Source organism: Manis javanica, chromosome 3 (assembly GCF_040802235.1).
Source record: "Manis javanica isolate MJ-LG chromosome 3, MJ_LKY, whole genome shotgun sequence".
Classification (NCBI taxonomy): Eukaryota; Metazoa; Chordata; class Mammalia; order Pholidota; family Manidae; genus Manis; species Manis javanica.
In genome coordinates this window covers 145312215-145324427 of record NC_133158.1, presented here as the reverse complement: position 1 = coordinate 145324427, position 12213 = coordinate 145312215, and the positions used below count along the sequence as shown (strand labels likewise).

General features: G+C 39.2%; 1 protein-coding gene across 3 annotated transcripts in view; it reads left to right on the top strand.

The window, feature by feature from the left end:
- Positions 1-842: 842 nt before the first annotated feature.
- The window catches only part of GFM1 (G elongation factor mitochondrial 1), a 44993-nt gene continuing 33622 nt past the window's right edge, over positions 843-12213 (top strand). Inside the window, exons 1-5 of one of the 3 annotated variants that reach the window (XM_017654827.3) lie at positions 843-1062; positions 2290-2442; positions 3277-3409; positions 3861-4065; positions 11582-11698. In XM_017654827.3, the coding sequence (XP_017510316.1) occupies positions 973-1062; positions 2290-2442; positions 3277-3409; positions 3861-4065; positions 11582-11698 (698 nt within the window). In that variant the 5' untranslated portion in view covers positions 843-972. Of the gene's footprint in view, positions 1063-2289; positions 2443-3276; positions 3410-3860; positions 4066-11581; positions 11699-12213 lie in introns of those variants that run through there. The other 2 variants (XM_017654821.3, XM_073232164.1) reach the window with 2 other exon arrangements.

Sequence of the window (12213 nt, the reverse complement as noted above, 5' to 3'; positions counted from 1 at the left end):
TAAGGCCTTGTAGGCTCTTCTTCTAAGGGGGAGTGGAATCCATTTTAGATTTTTTTTTTTTAATTAGTTATTATAGAAGACTTCAAACCTACAGAATTAGAGGTAACAGCTAGATTGAATTCATCGGATGGGATGTTTTCAGCAGACAAATGATATGATCTGGCTTAAAGGATCCCTCTAGTTATCTTATGTTGAGAATAGACTGAGAAGAAGCGAGATCAGTTAGGAAGCTATTAACAGCAATTTCGTGGCGGGAAAGTGCTTGGAGAGGTGGGGAGAGGAGGCAGGTTCTGGATCTACATTTGAAGTCAATGCCTATAACATATGCTGACAGATTAGACCACGGATGTCAAGATGTGATGTAACAAATTTTTGGTCTGGGCAACTCAAAGAATGGGTATTTCTTTTAAGATGAAGACTGCCAACGTTTCGAGAAGATCAAAAGCTTCCTATGGGACATAAGTTTGAGATGCCGCCAAGAGATTCAAGTGGAATAGTCAAGGATTCAGTCTTCCGTATGGACTGGACATAAAATGTTTAACATCAAACAATGAGAGAACTTTTGGAAATTAAAAAAAAAGCCATGTAATTGATCATTATTTCCCTTTCAGGTCAAATCACAGCAGCATAGATAGCAATTTTGCATTTTTTTTCACATGCATTGTTATAAGCATTTCTACACATTGCTGTAGGCAAAACAACTACGTTTAAAAGACGCGAAGGTGCATTAGTTCCGCAAACCGTCTGCACTTTCCCTTCCGAGTAGGTAGGAGGCGCCGAGCCGCGGAGGCTGCTCTGCTCTGAGGTCCGGAAGCCCCTCCCGCTTCCCCTTCTCTGCGCCCTCGAGTCCTTCGCCCCGGAAGTGCTCTTCCGGCACTCGTGGCTGGCGTGACTTTGAAAGCTTCCCGGCGCGGGTCTGGTCGCTGAGCTGACCCGAAAGCGCCGGACGTTCGCGCCGGTTCTGCGTTTGTCATGAGGCTGCTGGGTGCCGCTGCCGCTGTGGCCCTGGGGCCCGGGCCGCTCCCGTGGGTCCCCGCCGCCCTGGGCTGGCGGGTGAAGCAGGTAGGACAGCCAGGGAAGGCGAGACTGAACCACGACTGTCCTCGGTACCTTGAGTTCCTCCGGCGCCGGAGAGTAGTGACTCTGCCTTCCCTGCGACCTCCTGACTGACCGCTGCAAATAGGAGCTGTGGGCATTCAGTGCCGAAAAGCCCTTCGGTACCCGCTCGTTACTGCCGAGCAGCGTCGTGGTGCCCTGGGCCTCCGACTTACGGTCATGCCCCTTCTCTCTCTTACTCTTCTCCGAGAAGTTACGGGAGAAACAGTCAAGGCAGCTAAAAAATTAATGTGTTCTGGGCTCCAACCCACGGCTTCTTCCTCATTTTACAGTACTCTTTTCACTGTGGAGGGCGTTGGGCTGACTGCCCGCTGCCCCCAGCCGACCCTGAGTTATTTAATTAGGAGCCAAGCCTCCTCTGCTTTGCTTTGGTCACGTTTATGCCTTTTGCTGGGGGTGAAGAGTGGATGGAGTAGGATTAGGTAGTTGAGCCTCTCCCAGCATGAAAATTTCGTTTGCTTTGCTCTCCAGTATTCCTGGGATTTAAGCAACTAAGCTGCAACCACGCAGATTCTATTTAACATTTCTCCACCTTTTCCAAGTTCTTTTGCTTCCCTTTTTCCCAGAAGTGGCTGAAGTGCATTTTAGATATGCAGTACTTTGGGGAGAGATTCATATTGTGTCTTGATTCCATAAAATGTGTGATTCCGCTACCCACCCCAGAGTAAGTCATTAATTGTTTTTCTGTAGAATGAATTGGAGTTGCCTTGGAGCTGTTGGCACCATTACGTACATAAAGCATATGAGTTCTCAAACATCCTTGCTAGCTGTGAACTACAGTAAGAGGGAAGGGAAAGAATTAAAGTTAAAACTAAAACTATTTCCTGTTGCAATAGTTGTTGGGATCAGTACGTATGTTCAAACCTGTAACATTTGGTGAAAGTATCTGTCCCTTTTAATTAATTAGCTACTTAGGATATATCTTTTTCTGGTTGACTTCTTTATTTTTAAGAGTCTGCTTTTGCAGTTCTCCCTTGCAGTCTCTCCTTTGGTCACAGGATTTGCAGGATGAGGCTCCCTCTTTTGACTTTCCAGGCTCTCTGATGTGTCTTGTGTCTACTGAGATTTCCTTTGGAGGAAAGATGTCCACCACACCCCTTCTAATCGCCCATTGTTACCTCTTATAAAATGTGCATTGAATTGAGCTCTCTTGTTTTTTTTTTTTTTTTTCAGATTAATTGGAAGGTCTGCCGATGGTGTTCATCAGGGATGATTCCTAATGAAAAGATAAGAAATATTGGGATCTCAGCACACATTGATTCTGGGAAAACTACATTAACAGAACGAGTGCTTTACTACACTGGGAGAATTGCAAAGATGCATGAGGTATGTGGTTCGTGGTTGATTCCAAGTTAGTTAGAGCTTCCTTTTGTAGGTATGATTTGATAAACTTCACAAACCTTAAAGATTAAAAGAGTGGTAACCGTGAATCTTTAATCAAAGTCCTGTCACTAAGGAGATAGCTCAGGTTTGCTCAAAATGTTGCCCTGAGGAGTCTGTCTAAAGACCATCACTGTGGGTATCCTGAGAATTGTCTTTTAAGAATGTTAAGTCAATATGATATACCTTGAGCAGTCCTTAAAACAGTACTTACATAATTTTAACGTTTTGGAGAGATGTTTAGAAGGTTAAGTAGAAAAAAAGGCTCTTAGTATATAGTATGAACTTAACAGCTAAAAAATACATCAGAAAAAAATTTTTTTTGATCTTGTAACTTTCCTGAAGAAATTACCGTATCACTGAGAAACTTAATTCTTCAATTCTTCAGCTGCAGATCATCTTGTTAAGTCACATATTTTGAGGTCCACCCAGACCGCAAAACTCATAGGCAACAGAGCAGGGAAACATCTGTTCACTGAATACTGCTTGAGGATTACCACAGATTAGATGGGCAGGAACAGCGCAGAGAGAGTAAGGACAGCTCTAAGGCCGGGCTGATTGCCGTGTGTCAGCAGCTGCTGAGAACAGCAGTGAGGAAAAGAGTTAGACAGTAATAAGAGGGCAAAACCTGTGATCACTCTTCCATTTCATGAGACAATATGGTTTGACAGTTAGGCTTCTCTGAAAATTACATTAGTTAACTGTGTGTTCTAGTTCCATCTCAGTAAAAATTTTGGCATGCAGGCATGGAGAAATCTGAATTACTATGCTTGTGTTTAGGTGAAAGGTAAAGACGGAGTTGGTGCTGTCATGGATTCCATGGAACTAGAGAGACAAAGAGGAATCACTATACAGTCAGCAGCCACCTATACCATGTGGAAAGATGTCAATATCAACATTATAGATACTCCTGGTGAGTTGAGGTCTTGGTTCTTTTCCAGCTTGTTCTGGCAAAAGCACATATAATTCTTTCCTCTGTTAAGACCCAGTTCATTTTTGAGTATCATATAATACTCAAAAGTGTGATTGTGAATTCCTACTAGAGAAATTTGACTTGACACTTAGAGCACTTCATCCTTATGTGATTTCCTTAAAAAACAGTGCAAGTAAATTGTGAGCAGGAAGGTTCTTGCCTTTTATATGTTGCAGCTGATTCCAAGGCTTCCATGCCCTAGATTCTTTTGGAAGTGATCTTCTTAGGCCCCTGGACCTCACTGTGGATAAACAGTATTGGTGGTTTAAGAAATACAATTCTAATTAGAATACTTGTGTCATAAGCAGAGATACAAAAACGTTTAATCATGTATGTTATAAAAACTCAGAATGCTCTTTAAGACCCTCACACACTTCTTTGTCCCATGCAGGGCATGTGGACTTCACAATCGAAGTTGAAAGGGCCCTGCGGGTGCTGGATGGCGCAGTCCTTGTTCTCTGTGCTGTTGGTGGAGTGCAGTGCCAGACCATGACTGTTAACCGTCAGATGAAGCGCTACAATGTCCCATTTCTAACTTTCATTAATAAGCTGGACCGAGTGGGCTCCAGCCCAGCTAGGGCTCTGCAGCAAATGAGGTACTGGGCCTTAGAAGGAGCAGAGGGACCAGAAAAACAATTAATTCAGTGTCATTAGGCTTTATCCCTAAGTTTTTTTTCCTTTTTACAATTTCTTTATGTGAGTGACTTATATTAGCCAATGGAATGCTGAGATCAGTAGTTTGGTTTAAGGCATGATCTCATCAACTACCATCCCTGTGAAATGGGAAAATAAGAGTTACATTGTAGGGAAAGTGAAGATGAATTCAGAAAATCGGGCAGTTTACTGTTTTGCTTTGAATAGAGAAGTTACAGTCTAGAGAAGATTCTAAGAGTACTCTGTTTATTTAGACAAAACTGCAAGATCATTAGTTTTAACTTTTACTTGAGGAGTTTAAATTAATACCCTTAGGTAGTATATTATATTCCCTTTGTTCACATGGTAACATGTTAGCTGTTAAAATGGTAATACCTCCTTTCCATACCAAATATAACCCACTGGTATTTGTAGCATTTTACATTTTATGCAATACTATAGATTTCTCATAGCCTCTGAGAAGAGTTGAAGTTGCAGTTTTCACCTTTTGTAGATGTGGAAATGAAGCTGTAGAGTTCCTACTCAAGGCAGTAAAGTTTGTGGTAGTGGAGAGAGTAAGAGGGATGAGTCTGATGGCAGAAGGTAGGATGCTGCGGAACTTGAAGTGGCAGTATTGCTGTGTACACTCTTAATTGGAGCATTTGAGACTATGAGAATGAATTTTTTCTTTATTGTGTTTATAATATTTTCTTGGTAAAACTATAAACATTCTCACTCTTTGTCCTTATTCCTTATATTTTACTTTCACTTGCCAATATATGGACTCTTTCTATCAGGTCTTTTCTCTGAATTCCAGGAAAATTCCCTTTTAGCATTTATTTGACTACTGTGTTCCACTCCCTTTTATCTGTCTTCTCATTTTGTAATTCCCATTAAACAGATTGTAGAATTTCTGTATCCAGGTCTTAAGTTTTGTACCATGCTTTCTCTTTCTCTCTCTTCTTTTTTTTTTAATGTATGCAGTTTTTATTTTAAATAAATAAATTGTGGAACCATAATTATTTATATTACATTAGATATTACATTAGAAAGTATGCTGTTCTTATATCCAAATCTGATTCAAGGCAGCTTAGTATAAGTAGTGTATGTACACTGCCTTTTTTTAAAAATTTTCTGTTAAGATATTATTGGTACACACTCTTATGAAGGTTTCACATGAAAAAACAATGTGGTTACTACATTCACCCATATTATCAAGTCCCCATCCATACCCCAAATGCAATCACTGTCCATCACTGTAGCAAGGTGCCACAGATTCACTGTTTGCCTTTTCTGTGCTACACTGTTTTCCACATGACCCCCCACACCAAGTGTGCCAATCATAATGTCCCTAAATCCCCTTCTCCCTCCCTCTCCACCAACCCTCCCCCACACCTCCCCTTTGGTAACCACTAATCCCTTCTTGGAGTCTGTGAGCCTGCTGCGATTTTGTTCCTTCACTTTGCTTTGGTGGTATACTCCACAAATGAGGGAAATCATTTGGCACTTGTCTTTCTCTGCCTGGCTTATTTCACTGAGCTAATATCTTCCAGCTCCATCCATGTTGTTGAAAATGGTAGGATTTGTTTCTTATGACTGAATAGTATTCCATTGTGTGTATATATATATATATATATATATACCACATCTTCTTTATCCATTCATCTACTGATGGACACTTGGGTTGCTTCCATATCTTGGCTATTGTAAATAGTGCTGCAGTAAACATAGGGGTGCATATGTCTTTTTGAATCTGAGAAGTTGTATTCTTTGGGTAAATTCCAAGTAGTGGGATTCCCAGGTCAAATGGTTATTTCTATTTTGAGTTTTTTGAGGAACCTCCATATTGCTTTCCACAATGGTTGAACTAGCTCAGATTCCCACCAGCAATGTAGGAGGGTTCCCCTTTCTCCGCATCCTCACCAGCATTTGTTGTTTAGTCTTTTCGATGCTGTCCATCCTCACTGGTGTGAGGTGATATCTCAGTGTGGTTTTAATGTGCATTTCCCTGATGATTAGTGATGTGGAGCATCTTTTCAGGTGTCTCTTGGCCATCTGAATTTCTTCTTTGGAGAATTCTCTCTTCATATCCTCTGCCCATTTTTTAATTGGGTTATTTGCTTTTTGGGTGTTGAGGCATGTGAGTTTTTTATGTATTTTTGGATGTTAACCCTTGTCAGATATGTCATTTACAAATAAATTCTCCCATACTGTAGGATGCCCTTTTGTTCTGTTCATGGTGTCCTTTGCTGTACAGAAACTTTTTAGTTTGATGTAGTCCCACTTGTTCATTTTTGCTTTTGTTTCCCTTGCTCAAAGAGATGTGTTCAGGAAGAAGATGCTCATACTTATATTCAGGAGATTATAGCCTATGTTGTCTTCTAAGAGTTTTATGGTTTCATGACTTACATTCAGGTCTTTGATCCATTTCTAGTCTACTTTTGTGTATGGTGTTAAACAATAATCCAGTTTCATTCTCTTGCATGTAGCTGTCCAGTTTTGCCAACACCAGTTGTTGAAGAGGCTGTCATTTTACCATTGTATGTCCATGACTCCTTTATCATATATTAATTAACTATTTATGCTTCGGTTTATATCAGGGCTCTCTAGTCTGTTCCATTGGTCTATGGGTCTGTTCTTGTGCCAGTACCAAATTGTCTTGATTACTGTGGCTTTGTAGTAGAGCTTGAAGTTGGGGAGCATAATCCCCCCAGCTTTTTTCTTCCTTCTCAGGTATACTTTGCCTATTCGGAGTGTTTTGTGGTTCCATATGAATTTCAGAATGACTTGCTCTAGTTCACTGAAGAATGCTGTTGGTATTTTGATAGTAATTCCATTGAGTATGTAGATTGCTTTAGGCAGGATGGCCATTTTGACAATATTAATTCTTCCTATCCATGAGCACAGGATGTATTTCCATTTATTGGTGTCTTTCTTAATTTCTCTCATGAGTGTCTTGTAGTTTTCAGAGTAAACGTCTTTCACTTCTTGGTTAGGTTTATTCCTAGGTATTTTATTCTTTTTGATGCAACTGTGAATGGAATTGTTTTCCTGATTTCTCTTTCTGCTAGTTCACTGTTAGTATATAGGAATGCCACAGATTTCTGCATATTAATTTTGTAATCTGCAACTTTGCTGAATTCAGATATTAGATCTAGTAGTTTTGAAGTGGATTCTTTAGGGTTTTTATGTACAATATCATGTCATCTGCAAATAGGGATGGTTTAACTTCTTCCTTTCCAATCTGGATGCCTTTTATTTCTGTGTGTTGTCTGATTGCCATGGCTAGGACCTCCAGTACTATGTTGAATAGAAGTGGGGAGAGTGGGCATAATTGTCCTGTTCCTGATCTTAACAGCGAGAAGCCCTTTAAGTATAATGTTGGCTGTGGGTTTGTCATATATGGCCTTTATTATGTTGAAGTACTTGCACTCTATACATGTTTTGTTGAGAGTTTTTATCAAGGATGAATGTTGAATTTTGTCAAATGCTTTTCAGCATCTATGGAGATGATCATGTGGTTTTTGTCCTTGTTGATGTGGTAGATGATGTTGATGGATTTTCGAATGTTGTACCATCCTTGCATCCCTGGAATAAATTCTACTTGATCATGATGGATGATCTTTTTAATGTAGTTTTGAAGTCGGTTTGCTAATATTTTGTTGAGTATTTTTGCAACTATGTTCATCAAGGATATTGGTCTGTAATTTTCTTTTTTTGTGGTGTCTTTGCCTGGTTGTGGTATTAGAGTGATGCTGGCTTCATAGAATGAGTTTGGAAGCATTCCCTCTTCTACTCTTTGGAATACATTAAGGAGGATGGTTATTAGGTCTTCACTAAATGTTTGATAGAATTCAGTAGTGAAACCATCTGGTCCAGGCATTTTGTTCTTAGGTAGTTTTTTGATTACCAATTAGTTTTGTTGCTCGTAATTGGCCTGTTCAGATTTTCTGTTTCTTTCTGGGTCAACCTTGGAAGGTTGTATTTTTCTAGAAAGTTGTCCATTTCTTCTAGGTTATCCAGTTTGTTAGCTTATAATTTTTCATAGTATTCTCTAATAATTCTTTGTATTTCTGTGGTATCCTCTGTAGTGATTTTTCCTTTCTCATTTCTGATTCTGTTTATGTGTGTAGACTCTCTTTTTTTCTTAATAAGTGTATTTAGGGGTTTATCTCTTTTATTTATTTTCTTGAAGAACCAGCTCCTGCTTTCATTGATTCTTTCTATTATTTAATTCTTCTCAATTTTATTTATTTCTCCTCTAATCTTTATTATGTCCCTCCTTCTACTGACTTTGAGCCTCATTTGTTCTTCTTTTTCTAGTTTCATTAATTGTGAGTTTAGGCTGTTCATATGGAATTGTTCTTCTTTCCTGAGGTAAGCCTGTATTGCAATATACCTTCCTCTTAGCACAGCCTTCGCTGCATCCCACAGATTTTGTGGTGTTGAATTATTGTTGTCATTTGTCTCCATATATTGCTTGATCTGTTTTTTTATTTTTCATTTTCTTTGCGTAATTTATTTCTAGTTTCATACTTTTGTGGTCTGAGAAACTGGTCGATACAATTTCCGTCTTTTTGAATTTACCGAGGCTTTTTGTGGCCTAGTATATAATCTGTTCTTGAAACTGTTCCATGTGCACTTGAGAAGAATTGTGTTTTGCTGCTTTTGGGTGTAAAGTTCTGTATATGTCTCTGAGGTCCGTCTGTTCTAATGTGTTGTTTAGTGCCTCAGTCTCCTTAACTATGGTTGATCTGTCCTTTGGAGTGAGTGGAGTGGTGAAGTCTCCTAGAATGAATGCATTGCCTTCTATTTCCCCTTTTAATTCTGTTAGTATTTGTTTCACATATGTAGGTGCTCCTGTGTTTGGTGCATAGATATCTATAATGGTTATATCTTCTTGTTGAATTGACCCCTTTATCATTATGTATTGTCCTTCTTTGTCTCTTGTGACTTTCTTTGTTTTGAAGTCTATTTTGTCTGATACAAGTACTGCAACTCCTGCTTTTTTCTCCCTGTTAGTTGCATGAAATGTCTTTTTTCATCCCTTCACTTTTAGTCTGTGCATGTCTTTGAGTTTAAAATGAGTCTCTTGTAGGCAGCATATAGATGGGTCTTGTTTTTTTATCCATTCAGTGACTCTATGTCTTTTGATTGGTGCATTCAGACCATTTACATTTAGGGCAATTATCAATAGATATGTACTTATTGCCATTGCAGACTTTAGATTTGTGGTTACCAAAGGATCTAGGTTAACTTCCTTACTATCTGAGAGTCTAACTTAACTCGCTCAATATGCTGTTACAAACACAATCTAAAGGTTCTTTTTTTCTCATCCTTTTTCTTCCCCCTCCATTCTTTATATATTAGGTATCATTCTGTACTCTTTGTCTATCCCTGGATTGACTTTGGGGATAGTTGATTTCATTTTGCATTTGCTTAGTAATTAGTTGTTTTACTTTTTTTACTGTGGTTTTATTACCTCTGGTGACAGCTATTAAACCTTAGGAACACTTCCATCTGCAGCAGTGCCTCCAAAATACACTGTAGAGATGGTTTGTGGGAGGTAGATTCTCTCAGCTTTTGCTTATCTGGAAATTCTTTAATCCCGCCTTCAAATTTAAATGGTAATCTTGCCAGATAAAGTATTCTTGTTTCGAGGCCCTTCTGCTTCATTGCATTAAATACATCATGCCACTGCCTTCTGGCCTGTAAAGTTTCTGCTGAGAAGTCTGATGATAGGCTGATGGGTTTTCTTTTGTATGTGATCTTATTTCTCTGTCTGGCTGCTTTTAATGATCTGTCCTTATCCTTTATCTTTGCCATTTTAATTACTATGTGTCTTGGTGTTGTCTTCCTTGGGTCCCTTCTGTTGGGAGAGCTGTGCAGCTCTGTGGCCTAAGAGATTATCTCCTTCCCCAGATTAGGGAAGTTTCAGTAATTATCTCCTCAAAGACACTTGCTATCCCTTTTTTCTCTCTCCTCTTCTTCTGGTACCCCTATAAAGCGAATATTGTTCTGTTTGGATTGGTCACACAGTTCCCTCTATATTCTTTCATTCTTAGAGATCCATTTTTCCCTCTGTGCCTCAGCTTCTTTGTATTCCTCTTCTCTAATTTCTATTTCATTTATCTTTTCCTCCACCATATCTAATCTGCTTTTAAAACTTTCCATTGTGTATTTCATTTCTGATACTATGTTCCATAATGATTGGATCTCAGACTGGAATTCATTCCTGAGTTCTTGAATATTTTTCTTTACCTCCATGAGCATGTTAATGATTTTTATTTTGAAATCCCTTTCAGGAAGATTCATGAAGTCTGTTTCATTTGAATCTTTCTCAGGTGTTGTATTTGTAATTTTACTTTGAACCAGGTTCCTTTTGCATTTCATATTTGTATATGGCACCCTTTGATGCCTAGAAGCTCTGCTCTCTGGAGCTGCTCAGCCCCTGAAGCAATGTCAGGGGTCTCAGGGGAGCGGTATTGGTGCCTGGCGGGAGAAAAGAGCTGTTTCCTGCTTCCTGGCTGCTGTGCCTGTCTCCACTGCCTGAGCCAGTGGGCATTCCCATGCTTTCTCATACGTTCCATCTCTTCTCATTTTGTGCTGGGTGATGAGACCATAGTTGAGGTCAGCCTTCCAGCTCACTAATATGGTACTCTCTGTGTTCCTTCTGTTATTTTGCCTGTTTTTTTCCTTTTAATTTCAGTAATTATACAGTTAATTTCCATAAACTTTCTCTTTTATTGCAACATCTTTACTAATGGAGGCAATACCTTTTCAGATCTTTACATTTTATTTCACCTAGTAACTCCCTCCTTGGAAGTTAGTACAAATTCATGAGCTCACACCTCTCTTTCAAGTTCTTCATTTCCTTCATATATTTGGTGGTTCTTAGTTACCTATCTCAGTTATAAGTGAGGGCCTTGAGTCTAGACTGAGCAAGCAGGGGTGATGGGTGTACTTCTTAAGTGAGAACCCTGACCATGAGTGCCATTTCCGTCCGTGGTCGTGCTGCCTGGGCATGTAGGTGTATGCTGAGTGCCGGACTTTAACACTCACTCTCAGAGGTCTCCAGGAGTTGCCTCTTTAGGTCGCTGTGCTTAGCTTTGCTGGCAGCAACTGGTCTAAGAAGAAGAGATGGGCACGATCATCCCACCATCCCTTAATTTCCTGGCCATCCACTGCTGACCTGTTCTTCCTCCTCCTGTTGCTAGTTTAGGGTATTCTGGTGATCTCTTGTGAAAACGTTTACTTTAGAATTCTTTTTCTTGCCTAACTAGGATTATGGCTTCCTGAGCACATTGAGTTTGGCTGTCACTCTGTTCCCAGCTGCTTTATATCTTCTATTCTGAGCTGATGACCCCCCTCCCAGTTCTAACAACATCAGCCATTGACTTGTTTTTTTATTTCTTTTGTCACTCCAAAGGGATTTATGGAGGAAAAAATAGGTAATCATATGTATTTTTTATTTTTCAGGTCTAAACTGAGTCAAAATGCAGCATTTATGCAAATACCCATTGGTTTGGAGGGTGATTTTAAAGGCATTATAGATCTTATTGAGGAACAAGCCATTTATTTTGATGGAGACTTTGGGTAAGTGTTAAAAATATATTATAAAAATGTTGTATTTTAAAAGTGTCACAGAGAAGGAAAAGGATGACTGCTTTAAACAGAGTAAATGTCTTCTTGAAATATGGCTGGAAGAATATCCTCTTAAGATGTATTTTGTTTGAGTACCTTTAATCCTGTTTGCTTAGTATTTAACACAAAGGAGAATGTGTTGCTTTTTGGGTAGTATATTTATATTGCATTATGACCTGCGTGGTGTGATGGAAGGAGGCCTGCAGCTTGGGCTAATATTATAAACTCTCTGTTTCTGCTGTTCGTTTATTCATTCATTCATTCTACAGACTTCATGGAAAATCTGCTTTGTTGTCCTGGGTATTATAATAAAAACTGGGAAGACAATAGGGGTCATAAATATTTGTTCTACATACTTCATGAAATTACAGAGATTAAAAGATTAATATATAAGAACAGTTAATAGTATATGTTTGGGTTGGGCAATACAAGAAGAAAATTGGCAATTTTTTGATATGGTATTTAGT